General features: G+C 39.1%; 1 protein-coding gene across 1 annotated transcript in view; it reads left to right on the top strand.

Moving 5' to 3' along the window:
- unc5cb (unc-5 netrin receptor Cb) overlaps positions 1–19,434 on the top strand; it is a 226,338-nt gene that overhangs the window by 122,460 nt on the left and 84,444 nt on the right. Inside the window, exon 4 of the mRNA XM_081354125.1 lies at positions 12,147–12,250. Coding sequence (XP_081210251.1) covers positions 12,147–12,250 — 104 coding nt within the window. The remainder of the gene's footprint in view (positions 1–12,146; positions 12,251–19,434) is intronic.

The following is a 19,434-nucleotide window of genomic DNA, read 5'->3' as shown; positions in this document are numbered from 1 at the left end:
AACAAAATACACATTTATATAGTTTTTAACCACTAATGCTCATCTTGCACTAGCTGTGATGAGACACACATTACGTAATCACTGAAAGGTCACGCGTAACGTATGCAGAAGTACCAGGCGAAAAGAAGGCGAAAAACTCCCATATATTTTTCTCCTCCAACTTCACAATCGTCCGACATCGTTGTTTTCCCTTTTTTTTTTGTAAAGGGCATTTGACTTAGTCTTTGCACTTGCTTCTATGTCACAATTGACCTTTCTTTCCAACGTGATTACGTAATGTGTGGCGCATCACAGCTAGTGCAAGATGAGCATTAGTGGTTAAAAGTATATAAATGTGTATTTTGTTATAAAATGTCGGCTGGTTTGTCTAGATGAGACTCTTATTCCTCAGCTGGATCGTGTCGAGACTTTGAAGCTGCACTGAAACTCACATCTGGACCTTCGACCCATTGGACCCCATTGAAGACACTATATGGAGGAACATCCTGGAATGTTTTCCTCAAAAACCTTCATTTCTTTTCCACTGAAGAAAGAAAGACATGAACATCTTGGATGACGTGCGGGAGAGTAATTTATCAGGATATTTTAATTCTGAAGTGAACTAATCCTGTAATGTGACAAACCCAGTGCGCTACACACCAGAACAAGCCTTGAGGAGAAGCTTGATTCAAACTCTGAAACTATTCGGAGACAGATTGGACGAGAAAACTTTCCTCGGGACGTTTGCCAGGATGTAATGAGTCAGTAACAGGAACATGCGATTAGTGACTGAAAACACAAGCTGCAGTGCCAGTGAGCTCATTTCAGACCCGAGCATCTTTACTTCTGTGCCTCGTTTTCATTTAACGAGGTGCTCTCTTTCGTTTCTTCAGTGTGTAATGTTGCTGTTTGAGTCAGGTCGCCTTCATTTATACAGCGCTTTAACAATACAGACTGTTTCACAGCAGCTTTACAGTGATAATAGGAGATTACAGTAACAGAGATTGTTTTGGCGTTACAGCAGATCTAGAATAAAGTTATTGTCCAGATAAAGTTAGTTTTGATCGATTCGCTTCCGTCGCAACGATCATTAGTGATTAACTTAGAAGCCGCTAACACGACTGAAAACAGAAAACTTTAAATGCGTTCTGGATGTCCATTTGCACAATAACAGTGTTTGGGGCTCGAGAACACAAACTTTGAAATAGGTTCCAATTTGCAAGTTTTGATTTTTCTTTTAAAACTTTATCATCTCTGTGTAAACTTTAAAAAATGTGAATCTGTGAAAGACATGAGCATGAAAGCATGAAAACGCTCCAGTTCTTCTCTATATCAGTGTCAGTGTTTCTGAACTCCTGAAACGCCTCCACTGTAGTCTTGAGTTTCTTCCGGGAACACGTCACAATATTCCTCATTTAAATAATTAATGCGCAGAATAAAGGGGCGGGGCCTGGTTGAGTTAGTTAGTAGTGTGTTAAACTGGTGGGTATGGTAAGGGGCGGGACATTTCCCAAACACACTAGAAACGCTCGACCAATCACAACACACTGCTCCAGCCGACCAATCAGAGCGCAGTGTGCTTTTCAGAAGGAGGGGCTTCATAGAGACAGGAAGTAAACAGAGCGTTACTGACAGACTGGGAAGAGAGGAGCCGCAACAATGGAGAATATGAGGAGAATAATCAACATTCAAGCAGGAAAACCTGTTCTAGGAGAGCCTGAAACGAGATGGCCTCTTTGATTCATCAAGATAACACTGAGAGCGACTGCAGTGTTTACTACTAAAGAAGGCAGAAACCCAGTCTCTGAACTGGCATGAGTGGCGGACTGATTTACCGTCCGTCGTCTCAAGCTCACGTGTGTCAGAACACAACACATTAATTGTGCCACGATTGTGTGTGTGTTGACCAGGCCTCGAGGGAAGGCCTGTAATGGAATGAAAACGCTGGTAATTGGACTGAGTTGTTTAGACTGCCAATCCCAGCGCCGAGCGGAGACTGACTCACGCTTTAAACCTCCAGTTATTACTGTAATGGCCCCCGATGCGCTCGCTGACGACACACACACACACACACGTGGGCATGCAGCGCTCATGTCCGTGTGATAAAGCTGTTTCAGACACTTTATTTCTAATGTGGAAACGGCATTGGGTGATGTAACTGAAACAGATCTTTATTGTCTGGCCTTCTGATGATATTCTGTGTTGTTTTTTTTGTCATTTTATCCAAACAACCATTGCAGTTTTAAAAAGTCGATTCAAAATGTTTAATTCAAGTAGAACATGGTAAAATCTACTCTATACAATTCTACTCTGTTATATATATAATGAAACACTTTTCCCCATCATTTCATCCAAACAACTAAATGTTGCTTCAAAAAATAGATTGTAGATGCAAGTAATTAATCTTAGACTTATTTATTTGTTCAATGTAGAATAGTATATATTCTGACTCAAATATAAGTTATTAAATATACGCTTCCTTTAGCCTGTTCAGTTCCACATGATTTTGGAGTGATGCTAACGAATGTTTGAATACATCTTTGGTAATGATTCATTAAAACGGGCCGTTCGAAAGAACCGATCCACATGAATGAATGCGTTCACAACTCTAACAGCGTTTCTGCTGGTTTACTGAGATTAAATTAAAACACTGTAATAATTCACAATGCTGCTTAGTTTATATCAGCAGCCAGACCACTGTAAATATGTCTCATAAATATTTGATATGTCAAATTTACTACACTATTTAAAAAGCACTTTGAGCAAGAACATGTATGAAAGCTACTGTATATATACATACTGTGTGTGTGTGTGTGTGTGTGTGTGTGTGTGTGTCTCAGCTGACACTGTTGTTTAACATCACAGACGATGGCGTGTTTGGTCTTGAGAGCAAACGGTTTATTCTCTTCAGATCGTTTGATGTGATTGGACGTGACGTTCATGCGGCGGCTCTTCTCTGTCATTTCAGTCATTGAATGTAATAAGTGATCAGAATAATGTTGTGTTTCTTCTAATATTTGCTGATATGAATAGACAGGCTCTCTCTCTCTCTGTGTGTGTGTGTGTGTGTGTTTGTGTGTAGTGTTTGGTAGTGTAGGTCATGTACACAGGCTGGCGATCCGTGTGTGTGTGTGTCTGTGTGTGTGTGTGTGTGTGTAGTGTTTGGTAGTGTAGGTCATGTACACAGGCTGGCGATCCGTGTGTGTGTGTGTGTGTGTGTGTGTGTGTGTGTGTGTGTGTGTGTGTAGTGTTTGGTAGTGTAGGTCATGTACACAGGCTGGCGATCCGTGTGTGTGTGTGTCTGTGTGTGTGTGTGTGTGTGTGTAGTGTTTGGTAGTGTAGGTCATGTACACAGGCTGGCGATCCGAGTGTGTGTGTGTGTGTGTGTGTGTGTGTGTGTGTGTGTGTAGTGTTTGGTAGTGTAGGTCATGTACACAGGCTGGCGATCCGTGTGTGTGTGTGTCTGTGTGTGTGTGTGTGTGTGTGTGTGTGTGTGTGTGTGTAGTGTTTGGTAGTGTAGGTCATGTACACAGGCTGGCGATCCGAGTGTGTGTGTGTGTGTGTGTGTGTGTGGGGTGTTTGGTAGTGTAGGTCATGTACACAGGCTGGCGATCCGTGTGTGTGTCTGTGTGTGTGTGTGTGTGTGTGTGTGTGGGGTGTTTGGTAGTGTAGGTCATGTACACAGGCTGGCGATCCAAGTGTGTGTGTGTGTGTGTGTGTGTGTGTGTGTGTGGGGTGTTTGGTAGTGTAGGTCATGTACACAGGCTGGCGATCCAAGTGTGTGTGTGTGTGTCCGTGGACTTTGCATTGGGGGGGATTTCTAAAACGGGGCCAAACAGCAGCGATGAACTGCTTAATCTCAGCAACCACAGGAAGCTTGTTTATGTTTATGTTTATGTTTATGTGGAGAAGGCGATGTTTCCTGAACCCTTAGAACTGTATAATCCATAACAATTTGTTTTAATCTGTTGGATTATTCAAAAAATTTGATTCCTAATGAAATTTGACTCAAATAATGTGGAATCAAATAAAGTATATAACGTGTGTGTGTGTGTGTGTGTGTGAGAGAGAGAGAGAGTGTGTGTGTGTGTGTGTGCTGTTGGCAGTCTCTCTCTGTTTTGACCTTGGTGTGTTGTGAGACCCGCAGGGCAGCTTCTGTCTCTGATTTCGACAAACCCGCGACCTTCGTCTCCCGTCTCACTCAGTGCCGTCTCACTGAACGCTTCTCTTCAATGACGAACATCGGCCTTCAGGAGGACCGACCTGATGATGATGCGCTCTCGAGACGATCTCAACGTCTCCTGACCTCACATCACATGCATGAGGGCCTGAATTTCATTTCGGAAATCTTTTCAACATCTTTCTTTTAAAAATAATGTTCAGTCAAACCAAACATTATTCAGACACCAGATATAATGTTTTATATTTTTTTTCACTAGTGTGTGCAGGACACTATAGTTCATTTCTGTAAGTGAGGAGAGCAAGATAAAGTAAACTGTGACATATTATACCCAAATATTCTTCATACAGTGACTACCTGTAAAAGTTATAAAAATGTGGGAGCAAAACTGATTGGGACACTTTGAGCTGATCATGTTTTGCTGAAGTGTGTTTTCTTTAATTGCTAATGCTCTTTTTACACACAGACTGAACACAATGAAGCATTGCTTGGTGATTGGTTGAGCTAAACTGGTATTATCTAATTGTGTAGTTAAATTTAACAGCTGACAGATATTCAACATAATTCATGTGTGAGACAGTCTAACAGAAGGACGGACAAAACCAGTCAAATATCAACTGAGTTCTGCTCATATTTTATTCCCATTTTCTAAACTATAGCGAATAAACTGTGATAATGTGAGAAATGTTGAAGGTGTGTGAATAAGTTTTGGTTTGGCTGTATATAGCAGCCCTGTGTGCAACAATAATTCATATTTAAAAGCACAGAAGAGCTTCCGGCAGCCTGTACACTACCAAACTTCCCATGATTCCCTGTACCGAGAGCACAAACACCCGTTTCAGAGCTTCTGCTTGGAACAGCAACCCAACTTGTTTATCATAAAGAACACACTGTGCGCCAGTTTCTGTCCAACACAACTATAACACTCTGTTAACAACCACTGCTCAGTTTCATAAGCGTTATTATAATCCATCCATCAAATATGTATGAAACGTTTCTTTTATCCTCACTGCATTGATTCCAGCAAACACGTCTCCTGTTACTGCTAGTTTGGGTCTTTGATTCGGCGCCGCAGGTCCAAATTTAAGCAAATTCTCTTTTGCATGTGAGTTGAGAGAAATATGATCCCAAAAACAGGCCAATTAACCCAAAATACGATATTTACTGTGAAGAAGATGAATCCTATTTTTAGCTATTAAGCTTTTTTACAATATGGTATTATTGTGTTCACGAGTTTCTCAGTCTCAATGCTGTAATACATTCATGTTTTTCTCATTAGTATTTCTTTAATGTTTTTTTTTGTTACAGTAAACAATTGCTAATAATTCTATTCTAATTAACATAAATCACATTGCAGCAAATATTACCATGATGTATATGAATTTGCTCAACTGTCATGAGTATAATGTCTTGGTGGATCTAAAACAGTAGTTTTGAGTTTCATGGTGACAAATGTAAATTATTTTACCCGAAGCGCAGAGAGAGAGATGCGAGCTGAAGTGGTTCTTGACGTGTGCTGTGAGATTCAGCCAGATATGAGGTGTGTGTGTGTGTGTGTGTGTGTGTGTGTGTGTGTGTGTAACGCCCCGCTCAGTTCGACCGCTGCTGGTGAATGTCTGGATTAGATCCTGTATCCCAGAGTTCTTGGAGTTACAGAGTCTTACTGCAGGATCCTCACTGATACTCCTACTGGACTGTGTGTGTGTGTGTGTGTGTGTGTGTGTGTGTGTGTGTGTGTGAGAGTGTGTGTGTGAGAGGGAGAGAGAGTGTGTGTGTCAGAGAGAGAGAGAGAGAGAGAGAGAGAGAGTGTGTATGAGTGAGTGAGTGAGTGAGTGAGTGAGTGAGTGAGTATCTGTGTGTGTGTGTGTGTGTGTGTGTGTGTGTGTGTGTGTGTACCTGAGTGTGTGTGTGTGTGTGTGTGTGTGTGTGTGTGTGTGTGTGTTAGTATCTGTGTGTGTGTGTGTGTGTGTGTGTGTGTGTGAGTGAGTAAGTGAGAGTGTGTGTGTGTGTGTGTGTGTGTGTGAGAGAGAGAGAGTATCTGTGTGTGTGTGTGTGTGTGTGTGTGTGTGTGTGTGTGTGTGTGTGAGTGAGTAAGTGAGAGTGTGTGTGTGTGTGTGTGTGTGTGTGTAAGAGAGAGAGTATCTGTGTGTGTGTGTGTGTGTGTGTGTGTGTGTGTGTGTGTGTGTGTGTGTGTGTGTGTGTGTGTGTGATGTGTGAGTGTATCTGTGATAGTGAGTGTGTGTGTGTGTGTGTGTGTGTGTGTGTGTGTGTGTGTGTGTGTGTGTGTGTGTGTGTGTGTGTGTGTGTGTGTGAGTGAGTAAGTGAGAGTGTGTGTGTGTGTGTGTGTGAGAGAGAGAGTATCTGTGTGTGTGTGTGTGTGTGTGTGTGATGTGTGAGTGTATCTGTGATAGTGAGTGTGTGTGTGTGTGTGTGTGTGTGTGTGTGTGTGTGTGTGTGTGTGTGTGTGTGTGTGTGTGTGTGAGTGAGTAAGTGAGAGTGTGTGTGTGTGTGTGTGTGTGTGTGTGTGTGTGTGTGAGAGAGAGAGTATGTGTGTGTGTGTGTGTGTGTGTGTGTGTGTGTGTGTGTGTGATGTGTGAGTGTATCTGTGAGAGTGAGTATGTGTGTGTGTGTGTGTGTGTGTGTGTGTGTGAGTGAGAGTATCTCTGTGTATGTGTGTGTGTTGTACCAACCTGAAAATTTGAGCTAAAGAGATTTTTTGAAAAATCAGATTTTAATGAGAAAAAATATATATGAACACATACTTTTGAAATTATAAACTCTTTCTGTATTTCCCACACTAGCAGTGTGAGCTGTCCTAAATCTGTTTCCTACACAGAGAGCGCGACCAGGACGGCTGCTGACTGACTTCCCTTAAATGGGATTTTACTTGATTGTCATTTTCTCTTCAGGTTCGGTGTTGTTGATCTCTTTGGAGAGAGCAGACGCCACACACACTCTACACTCGACTCCTCCAGCGGAATATAATATATGTGTAATGGAGACACACTCCTGATCTCACCTCTTCCAGCGCGTGTGGGAACGCAGGGAAATATTGGATTTTTATTAGAGTAGCAGTGAAATCTCTCCTCCTCTGTGGCCCTCGTGGACAGGCGTAGAGGAGATAGACTGAGATGGAGGGAGTGTGTGATGGAGGAGGCCCAGAGGAGTGTGTGGGATCGGCTCATCCATCACTGTCAGCGAGGGAGAAACGCGCGCGAGTACAACCAGAATTCTGACTGACTGACAGGAGCTGTCAATCATTCCTGCAGCTCCGCCCTCTTCTCATTCGCTGACATAGATGTGACAAAGTCATCTAGATTTGTTAAGAGTCAAAGAAACACAAGAACTTGACTAACAGTGACATGACCTAGACAGAAATTATGAAATCATAAGCACAATATTGAGCATGCAAACCATTTTGGGGGGGTGTCTATCTGCATTTTGAATGCGTGTTTGAAACAATTTTGTATATAGACCATAGACTGTAAATAAATATGTTCGTAGTGTGCGTGACATCACCCGTAGTGAGCGTTTCTGAAGCCCAAAGTGGGCGGAGCCGTCCGTCGCCATCTTGGCCGCGCATCACTCCCGGATAAACGACAATGGGCGAGGCAGATTAGCTGAGGTGACGTGACGCTAACACACAGCAGACAAACAGCTAGTAGTGACATCAGCGGCAATCCACCTGTCACTCAAGTGGCCACGCCCTTAATTATGCAGAACTTTAAGGCTTAATATAATTTAAACTGATAAGTTATAAAAAAATTCACCCCCCTCACAGTCGTCATGAAGAGCAAAGTTAGCTTTATAGACCAAAACCAGTTTTTGTACCAGGCTGTAAACATGTTTTTTTCTGCTGTAAAGTTGGCCATTTTAACATAGGGGTTTATGGGATTGACAGCCTGTCTCTAGTGGCCAGTGGATGAAATGCAGTTTAAGTCTCTTCAGTGGTTGCCGCTTGATTTAGACACATATGTGGAGTGTCTTTTTAAAATATTTGTTGTTATAGGCACGTTTTATATTGATTACAATCATTGTTTAGATTAAGCACGTGAGAGATTAGTTTCGATTTGCTTGAACTTTTGTAATATGCCTGTCCAAACTCATGCTTTCTAGGTGGGGAGCTGACTAGGCTTTGAGACAGCCCATGTGTAGCACTACTAGCTAATAGAGGGTATGTGTGTGACGTCACGTGACTGCGGTTACACACAGTGAGTGTCAGAAACTCTGAGTGGCAGCATTTGTTTTCAGTGTGAATGCTGCGAAAAACACACGAAACACATCTAAACCGGGAAAGAGCTTTGAGATTGACTGTATGAATAGGTTTGACAAGAAATCTGAGGTATATTTTTACAAACTGATGAAAGATACTGAACAGAGAAGCAAATTAATCACTGCGATTCACAGAAACGACTGGATCCAGGCAGAGAAAGCTGGATTTACAGTTTTGTCTCAATATTCTGAATTTAGGGGTAAAATCACAGCATATATATTGTATTGACAACTCATCAATTAAATATTTACCATCGTATATTCTGCATAATTGGATGATTTTAAATAAACACTGACAAAAAACTACACAAGTTTTAGTGCTGGACGATATGATGATATATATAACATTGATATGAATGATCACATGGATTTAGACCTATATTGTGTTTATATAAAGCGTTCTGCATGTCAATATCCATGATCACTGGATCTGTGGTAAGTTGTAAGGAACACTATATCGAGTCCAACCTTTAGTTTAAACTGGTAATCGTGTGTTTTACTGGCGTTTTCTCAGTTTCCTCTATTAACTCCAGTCACTCCGCAGCTCTTCTGCCACTCAGTCCGGCTGAGCGAGTGTGTTCCCGCGGGAAAGTGACGTCAGTGCATACCCTCTATAGGAGGAATCATTGAGCCGAGTGTGTATCTGTGTGTATGATGTTTCTTTCACTCACACAGAAATGAGTCTGAACCCATTTGTCTTCATGACACCGTTTTCCCATCATGAACCGATGATAAATGTGTAAATGACAGTGACGGCAGATAAGCAGGAAATATGGTGTGGAAAATCCTCTGATCCACACGCTCTCAATGAAACTGCTGTAAGAAAGCCTGATGTACAACACTGAGAGTTGTGTAAAGTCAGTGTTAAGCCGTCTAATCGCATTAATATTCAGGTTGAAGCACAAAACTCATTACAGCTCTTGTGAAAACGCTGGCCATCAGCATGTGCCGCCACACGGTCCTCGTCCCAATGCTTTATTCACGCTGGAAGTCAAATATGTACCCAGGAAAGCTTGAGGATAGCGAGGAGCGAATGCTGAATGAAAACACACACATCTGTATTCCAGCAGCAGCTTCCGCTGGACTCACAGAAGCTGAGAGGAGATGTCTGAGGGAAAGATGGGCAGAACTGTTAAATATTACATCCTAGGATCAGCATCTAACGCCACGGCTGGAGAATAGACCTGTGTGGGACAGTAGAAATGAGTTGAAACTTTACTGATTACTAATAGGACTCATTTTGGTTTGGATGCGGCGTGTGCACTAAATACTAGCACTTACCTTTTCTCTTCAATACTATTTGACATGTAACAATGGGTGTGTGTAACTATTAGGCCTGTCGCGATAATTAAATAACCGCCTGATCGCGATTATTTGATCTAACCGCGATTGTTTCAGACAACCGCGATTATTGCGCTCTTTTATAGGCCTACGGCACAAGGGGGAGTCATGGACCAAAATAAATAGACAAGCACTAATTACGTTTTCCAGCAACATATTCAAAGTCATCTGAAGCCATTTCATAGCTTAATGTGAGGGACAGTAGTATATTTACATTGTTAAATTAAAGTTCACAAACTCGTCTGCAGCTGTCAATCATTCCGTTCAGCATTCAAACAGCGCGCGTCGTCCGGTTACGACAGGATACACGGTAAAACTTTCTCCAATGTGACATTGACGTTATAATGCTTCATCTGTAGATAAAGGGCTTTGGATTTGCATAAAATGACTTTATTTTGGAGTTTTTTTTGCTGTTTCTAAATGACTCGCTTGCACCCGTGTGCCTACACAGCACAAGGACTATGAATTTTTTTTTTTTTTTTTTACAAGGACTATGAATTGGCATCAGACGCGCAATAACTGGAGTTTAAAACTGTGAAGAAACAAATGATCAGTAAACTGTTGGACTGATATAGCCTACACTAGGATTTGTGCCCTCGACATTTCTTCACTTTGTGCCGTGAACTTTTAAATGCGCACTTGTGCAGCGCTGCGCACTGTGACTCCATGTTGCATTAAGCACATCATTCTGCACCCACGATGCGCATACACGCTTTGTTCCGCTCTGTTTTGAAGCGTATCATATTATCATGGTTTGTGCACATTTGTTTTTATTAACATGTTTAGATTTTATTCAATTACTGTGCAGATGTTTTCAAAAAATACTTTTTGCTGCTGATTTATACACTCACTAAGTTTAATAAACAAATTGTCATAGCTATTGAATATATTTATTTAATATTTAAAGGTGTTAACTGTAATCTTACACTGCAAAATGATAACTTACAAAGGATTAAATTTATCACAATTATTTAATGAATGAAGCACAAAGCCCTAAAACAGACAATTAATCGACAATTAATCGTCATAACCGCAATTATTTTTTAGACAATTAATCGTCAGCCAAATTTCATAATCGTGACAGGCCTAGTAACTATTTGACAACTCTTAAAGTGACAGCAGCCTAATGATCTTTGGATAAAAGCGTCTGGTAAATGATTAAATGTAAATGTGTGTCCAACCCTTTTAGGTTGCTGAGTGTCTTTGCGATTTTACAACAGCTTCAAAGGTCACTCACACAATCATATTCATAATGCAAGAGTTTTATTTTAACTCTGTTGTCAAAGTGAAACTGCTCCTGCACTGATGCCAAACTCATTCATTTGATGCAACGCTTGCTTTCTGCCCATTCCAAAGAAAAGTATTTAAGTCACTAGATTTTTTAGTCCCCCTGTAGTCAGGTATTTGATCCCTTAAAACTCATCTTTGATCACTGAAATGACATATTTAAAAGTGTTTTACTTGGAAAAATGTTTCTTTGTGCCTTAAAATATCTTGAATGTAACTCGACACCCTTGGCGGTTCTATGAATATGCAAATTAGCCCCGCCTCCACTCACTCACTCAGCTCAGAGATCCACTGGTTGACGATCACACGTTGATCTGATTGGTTACAAGGTAGTTTGTGACGTCAGAAACACCAGCGATTTCAAAGCGTGTTTTTGAGACTGTCTTTGGTTCACTGCAGTTTTAAGGAGGAAATACTCAGCAATGCTGTCGACTTATGAACTTACACATGGTTTGTCTTTACCACAGGGGGATTTACAAAGTGATTACTGTATGTAATAAAAACATTTTGCGTTTTAATTTTCAGAAAAACTATTTGTGTATTTGTTATTTGTTGCAATTTCTTTTTTAGATTTTGCACATATTGACCCCACATAGAACCATGTGAGATTTAAGAATTTATATTTTCAACTATTTTTGAGTTTTATTTTAAACAATTCCATTTTGCAGCAATGTTTATTTCAAGCAAAAAAAAAAAAAAAAAGATGTGTACAGTACTAAAAAGGTTATAACATCTTTATCAAAAACTTTTGTAAATTTTGTATTTTTTTTTATTTTAAAAGATTTTTATTCTTTTTTTTTTTAAATCTGACTCCAATTTTTACTCCAATCATCATATTAGAATGATTTCTGAAGGATCATGTGACACTGAAGACTGGAGTAATGATGCTGAAAATTCAGCTTTGATCACAGGAATACATTACACTTTACTGTATATTCACATAGAGAACAGATGATTTACATTGCAATAATATTTCACTGTTTTGAATCAAATAAATGCATAATTTGAAACTTTTGAACGATACTGTAGTTTCCTGGATGATGCGCTCGGTCATCTGCATTCACACGATTCTGTGTTTCTTTCGCAGATCTCAGGAAAACCTTTGACCAGGAGCCTCTGGGAAAGGAAGTGCTTCTCGAACAGGAAGTGCTTCTCCAGTGCCGCCCGCCTGAAGGAGTTCCTGCTGCTGAGGTACGGGTTTATTCGTCCCCACACATAGACTGTAAAAAATAGACTTAGACTTCACTCTCTTCCATTGGTGAAAAGTAGGGATGTGACGGTGAGGATATTTCCCCACCGGTTAATCCACGTGTAACGTAGGGGGTTTGAAATAATTTGAAGGCGAGAGTAAAATGTGCACGTCTGAACGGGCATTCATAATGATGCGGAGCAGAGCGAAAAACGAAAAACAGTTATGGACATGTAGAAATTAAAGCTGAAGCTCCAATCTCTTTCTGAAAATCCCCCAAAAAGTCTGTTGGTTCCTCAGTGATACTTCGTTTAGAGGAGCTGTCAATCACAGCTGTCAATCATGACGTCACATTCCCGTTTTTATAGCATCAAATGTGACCCTGGACCACAAAACCAGTCACATGGGTCCACTTTTTGAAATTGAGAGCTGAATAAATAGGCTTTCCACTGATGTGTGGTTTGTTAGGATAGGACAATATTTGGCCGAGATACAACTATTGAAAATCTGGAATCTGAGGGTGCAAAAAAATCGAAACATTGAGAAAATCTCCTTTAAAGTTGTTCATTTATGTTGGCGATTGTGCTGCATTCACTCACAAAAATACATGTTTTATATATTTACGGTAGGAAATTTACAAAATATCTTCATGGGACATGATCTTTACTGAATATCCTCATGATTTTTGGCATAAAAGAAAAATGTATAATTTTGACCCATACAATGTATTGTTGGCTATTGCCACAGATAAACCAGTGCGACTCGAGACTGGTGACGTGATCCAGGGACATAAATAACTAACTAAGATAAAAAAAATATTTAAAAAACGAACACTTAAACTTACACCAGCGTGATAAAAACAACCTAAAATGACTGAAAACATCTTCGGAAAAAATGTATTTGAAGTGTAATTTGGTTGTTTAGTTTCCATCGCGACCATTAGACTTCATGGTTTATGATCTACACTGGGACTAATACTGGGGGCGATCGAGACTCTCTGCTTCACTTTTCAGGACTTGATCTCCACACACCAGCACTCTCCTGATGAGTTTTATATCCAATTAGAGATTAACGTTTGTTACAGGGGCCGAAGCAAAGGTAAACTCCTGGCCGACTGATGTGTAGATAACTCAATCACCTCGACTAAATGTCAGACTTCGTTCAGAAACATTTACCTCAGCAGCCACCTGTTAATTCCTATTTAGCTACACGGGACATATTGATTCAGGCATCGATTTTAGCCGGAGTGGGCTGTCAGACAAACTCGTCCTAAAGTTTTAGCTAAACAGGATTAATAGATGGCAGCTGTAAAGGATTTTCTCAGTCTTTTCCCCTTTAAATCGTCCATCTTTACAATAACAAAGAGTAGGATGCAACAATTTGATGCAAATCCGCAAGCGAAACCTCCTCCAGGCAGGCTTAACAAACTCAATGGACAGATTTCGGGGGAGGGTTTAACGTGAACGCCTCGGGCTGTTTTTCCCGCTCTTTTAATCATCTTAACACTTGTAATGTTGACCACCATTAACTCGAGACTATCTTTAGCTCGCCCGCGTTGACGTTGAGGGCGTGGGCATGTTAAATAACACCCCGGATGTTTGCAGGAGGATGGGATGATGTGTTACGGATGCGCACGTGCTCGTTGTCAAAAGAGGCAATTGCAGGATTGCTGGGATATCGTAGAGAAGTGTGAGCGTTTGGTCGTGTGCAGATAAGAGCGTCTTTCATTCAGCGCCGCTGCTTTATAGACTCGGGTTTGGATGTTTGCTAAAGGCCATCAAATGCTTCTGAAAGATCACAGAATGAACATTTGGCTTGTTTGTGGCCACAGGGAAAGAGTTTATTTCCTGTTTGGGCTGGGAGAAAAGAAGTGAAACAGACGTATATGTGAGTTGTGAGTTATGAATGCACTCATAAATGAGATGTATGGATGCATATGTGTTTAAAAAGACAATTAATATTTAGTAATATCATCTGTTCAACTCTATCAGATGAGAACTGAATTGAACTGAATAATGAATTTAACTTTGCAACATTTACAATTTACTCTATTGGACTGAATTAAATCATCATTGAACAAGGGTAAATATCGTAAACGTAAATCGTTCGCTGAAATAAAGCTAAAATAAAATATTAGTTGGAAAAAATTGAACTAGAAAATTAGAAATGTTGCCTTGGCAATAAACTAATATAAGTGTAAGTTGAAGCACTAAAATTATTAAGTGGAAATAAAAACTAAAACTGAAATAAAATAAAATTAAGTCTAAATAGCAATATTAAAAATGGCAAAAGCACATAATGGAATAACTTTAAAACTAAAAGTAACATGAAAACTAGGAAAAAAGCTAATCAAAATATTACTAACTATAATAATGAGCTGAATAATGACACTATTGTCTTCGGTAGAGCTGCTTATTGCTGAATTGAATTTGTTTCATAATTGATGAATTTTGCAACGAATTGTCCTGTTTATTACTGCTTTGAAACACACTCTATTGTATAAAGCGCTTTACACTCTTAAAAATAAAGGTTTTCTTTCACAGCGATTCCAGAGAAGAACCATCATCAGTTCTTCAAAGAACCATGTTTTTAATAATATCGAATGAACCTTTTGTGGAATCGATGGAAAGATTCGTTAAAGTTCTTCACGGAGCCACCGATGCCAATGAAGAGGCTTTATTTTTAAGAGTGTAGAAATAAATGTGACTTGACATGGATATATGATATTATCAGCCTTGTGAATGAATGTAAAGTGTGTGGTTGAGCGTCACGTTTTTTTATCAGCTGGATCTGAAGTAAAAAGCTCTTTGAATGACCGTCTAGCGACGCTTAAGCAAACATGAGTGAGCATTCTGGGTCAGATCAGAGCGGTCTCTCCAGGGAGCGTGTTGATTGGCTGAGAGCGTTTCCTTTGATTCGGCTCTGAAAGGAGCCGCGCTTGACCTGGAAAAGCCCAGTTAAGCGAGCAGAAGTTCATTGCAGGTGGAAATGCTGACAGAACAAATGGGCCGCAATCAGAAGGGAGCCATTTCCCATCAATTCCACAAACTCAGGGAACGAGTTCTTCTTTTAAAGGAGCACGGGCCTGGATCAGCACAACAGCACACTTTGGCAGCGGAAAAGATCTCGCATTAAAAGCAATTTGTGTTGGGATAAACTGTACATCACAGATGGCGCCGCTTCGTTTCACTTGGCATATTTTGCTGAAGTTATTTTCCGTCTTCCGTCAATTGTTTGTGCCGTTATGTTTTTCAGCTCAAACATGATTAGATCTGAGCTGATGCCATCATAAATCAATCTCTGTTCTTGCTCTTTCCATCTATCGCATCAACACTTGTATTGATATTAGTGAGTGCATTCATAATCTGCATCACATTTCAATTCTTATTTTTTGTGAGTTTATATTTGTCTACATTGTAAAAAACACTTTACTATTATAAGGTTCATTTGTTAGCATGAACTAACATTGAACAATACTTCTGCAGCATTTCTTAATCTTAAATCTTAGTATTTACTGATGAATTAAGATCTGACAACATTAGTTTTTATTAACTAACATTAACTGCATTTATTAGCCTTTGTTAAATGCATTAGCTAATGTCAACACATCAAGAGTTGCTGAACATACAATTTCACTCTTTCTACTTCAGAATTGCATGTTTAATTCAGCCGTCTCTTTGTAATTAATTGTGAAATTGGTTGAGTTTTTTCAGTGTACAAGCTAATCTCGGTCATGTCAGCATGTCTCTTTAGGGTTATAGACATGTCTCAGTGTGTCCGAATGTTGGTTCGCATCGAAGCTCTTCTCTGTCTCTCTGTGCGGAGGAAGGATTCAGGCACGTAATGAGAAGAATAACAAGTCAGGAATGAAATTACATGGATCACACAATGCAATAAGAGCTCTTTCTCTCTTGGAGAGTGTAAATATGACGCTCACCGTGAGCCTCGGGTCTGCTGTTAATGACATAAAATAACCAACCGGCCTTCTGGGTAATTACATCCAGAGAGAGAGAGCGTACGTGCAAATAAAATAACACAATTCAATTTATTTCAGTCCATTTTGTGATTAAAAACCTGCTGAAGTATCAGTGTTTGAACAGTCGCTTCTGGAAGTGCAACTCATAATTCAGAGACGGCGATGGTGACGATAACATGACGGCGGTTCAGTGACGATGTTTGCTTCTGTAGAGACACAAGTGGGTTTATCTTTCTTCTCAGAGAAACTTTAATGGCTGAATTCCCAGTGAAGAACCACACTGGTACCATAATCCTGAGATGTGGAAATCTGGTGAATCTATACACCTTCATTCAAAAGTTTGGGGTCTGGAAGATTTGCAATGTTTTTGAAAATGCATTTATTTGATCACAAACACAGTAAAAATAGTGAGATATTATTGTAAGGTAAAACAGCTGTGAATATGAATAAAGTGTCATTTATTCCTGTGCAGTTTTCAGCATCATTACTCCAGTCTTCAGTGTCACATGATCCTTCAGAAATCACTCTAATATGATGATTTGATGCTCAAGAAACATTTATGATTATTATCAGTGTTGAAAATAGTTCATATATTTTTGTGGAAACCGGCATAAGGATTATTTGATGAATAGAAAGTTCAGAAGAACAGCATTTATTTGAAATATAAATCTTTTGTGACATTATAAATTTACTGTCACTTTTGATCAATTTAATGTGAGCTACAGTATTCTGAATAAAAGCGTTAATTATTTCCAAAGAAATCCCCAAACCTTTGAACTATAGTGTATCTATATATATGTATATTTTCTTTATGCTGTAAGTCAGTAGGCCTAGTTGTATATTGTACGATCATTCATGATTTGCATACATCATTCAAGAGATGAGAATGATTTTTTTTCTTCAGATCATTGTTTTCGTTTAACAACGTTGTGATTCATCTCAGATCTGGTTAGTTTGGCTCTTTATTGAAGAGTTTATTAAATCCCCGTGGACTGAATGAATGTTAAAAATGTTCTAGAGAAGTGGGCGGTCGCTGTCACACTCTCTTCAGGAGCGTCGTGAGCGGTGGGCTGTTATGGGAGGTGTGTGTGTTTGCTGCGTGAGGAGGAAGTGTGTGTGTGTGTGTGTGTGTGTGTGTGTGTGTGTGTGTGTGTGTGTGTGTGATAGAGTCAGTGTTCATCAGTCTCACCGCAGTGAACGTCAGGTGTGTGTTCGGCTCCACCACTGACAGCCAGACGACGCTCACGCTTACCTCACCGCTAGAGTAAAGAAACACATCCATTACCCAGATTAACTGTGGAAACACAAACGTCACTGTCGCCTTCCTGTCTGTTTCTTTTGCTCAGGCCAGAGGCACAGATTTTAAAAATACGTTTATATTAGGGGTGGAACGATATATCGCAAAACAAAAATGCAATAATATGTATTGTGTATAATTTACTCTAAATAAAATTTCTGTGTGAGGAAAAAATTCAAGTTTTCAGAGTTTTAGTGTCAGTACTACATTAAATTGCTATATATAATGTTGAATATAATGTATAATAATGCAATGGAGGAATATTTTGGTAAAAATTGGCCCACATTATACATTATTTGAAATATATCTAGTCAGTGACAGAGATCAACTTGTTTGTCTAAAATAATTCTGTATTTTCATCTTCAGAATCATGAATATTGTTATTCTGGTGTCTCTATTGTTCATTGGGTTTCAGCACCAAGTCCATCATATTCATTTACACACACAGTATAATATAAAATTTAGCATTTAAATCAACAGTACTTTTTTGTTAACCTTTTATCATATGTCTTGGAGTATCGCAATAATATCGTATCGTGAGTTCAGTATCGTGATATGTATCGAATCATGACATGAGAGAATTTTAACTTTACAAGTATCCTGATTAAAACGTCAATAACACAAAATAACTTGGGAATCACCAAAACGCGAGGATGATTCATTCACTCATTTAGTGTAAGTGCTGATTGATAGTGAATATTAATATAATGTACTAAAGTTGAGGCTCTCACAGCCTCATGAGGAGAAATGGACACAAATGAGTGCAGTTCACCCACAGAAACTCAGTTAACACTGCGGTAAAAATGTGTTTTTATGTTTATAAAACATGATACAGGTAAGCAACATCACATGACCAAGAGTGCTGAATACCTTTACGATTGAAAATGTGACACTGATTTCATACGACAGTTCAATAAAGTAAACAAGTAATTAATATTAAGTCACTTACATTTTAGACGCAACATTGACTGTTTTCGTTTCAGCAGCGAAAATAATACCAAACCAAGAACCATAACGCATGTTTCATTACTGAATGATTCAGCTTTTTTAACGAATCAGTCGAGTCAAAGATTCAATGACTCATTCATAAACAACTGCCTCATTTTTGAACGAATCAGTTGTTTGAACGAATCGTTTGAATGAATGACTCAACGACTCGCTCATTAAGACGGTCACCTGCCGCCACCTACTGGTGGTTTAGTTTCACGTTTAAAAGTATCATTCTTTCCAATGTTTCTTATTTGTATATTCAAAAAATATATAAAACAATCTCAGAACATTTCAGTTCTTAATTAAAGTTCTTTCAAATTATTTAATTTGATTGGTAACAGCCCTATAGTGTTTTTAATTCTAATTTAATTTATTGATAAAATTGAAGAATTTAAAATGAAAGATGAAGCATATTTAATAATAAAAACATGCCCTTTAGAAAGGTAAACATATCATAAATATTCATATTTAAATGTCAAAGCTGATGAGAATATTGCTTCAGAATAAATTAGACACAAAAAAATAATAATAATAATAATTCCAGACAAGCACATTTTTTCACATTCACAAGTGAATGACCAATTTGACAAGCACATGAAAAGGCTAAATATCGAGCCCTGTGTGTGTGTGTATATATTAGGGCTGGGTATTGACACAAATTTCACAATTCGATTTGATTTCGATTCACAAGCTTGCGATTCGATTCGATTCAATATCGATTATTTTGGATATCAGGTACAATACATTGCAAATTTTCTCAAGGAAAACAAATCTCTTAACTAATGCTGTAAACTATGGGAGTCAGTGGTAGCCTATAGCCTTCATTAGCCGACTATAATATTGAAGGTAAAAATTCACTGATTTGTATACTAACACTTAAAATACACTTTTATTTATTTTTATAATAATAAAGGTGGCTTAAA

This window comes from Scardinius erythrophthalmus, assembly GCF_964197995.2.
Source record: "Scardinius erythrophthalmus genome assembly, chromosome: 23".
NCBI classification, from domain to species: Eukaryota; Metazoa; Chordata; class Actinopteri; order Cypriniformes; family Leuciscidae; genus Scardinius; species Scardinius erythrophthalmus.
Note: the sequence above shows the minus strand (reverse complement) of the source record. Positions and strands in the feature narration are given on the sequence as shown.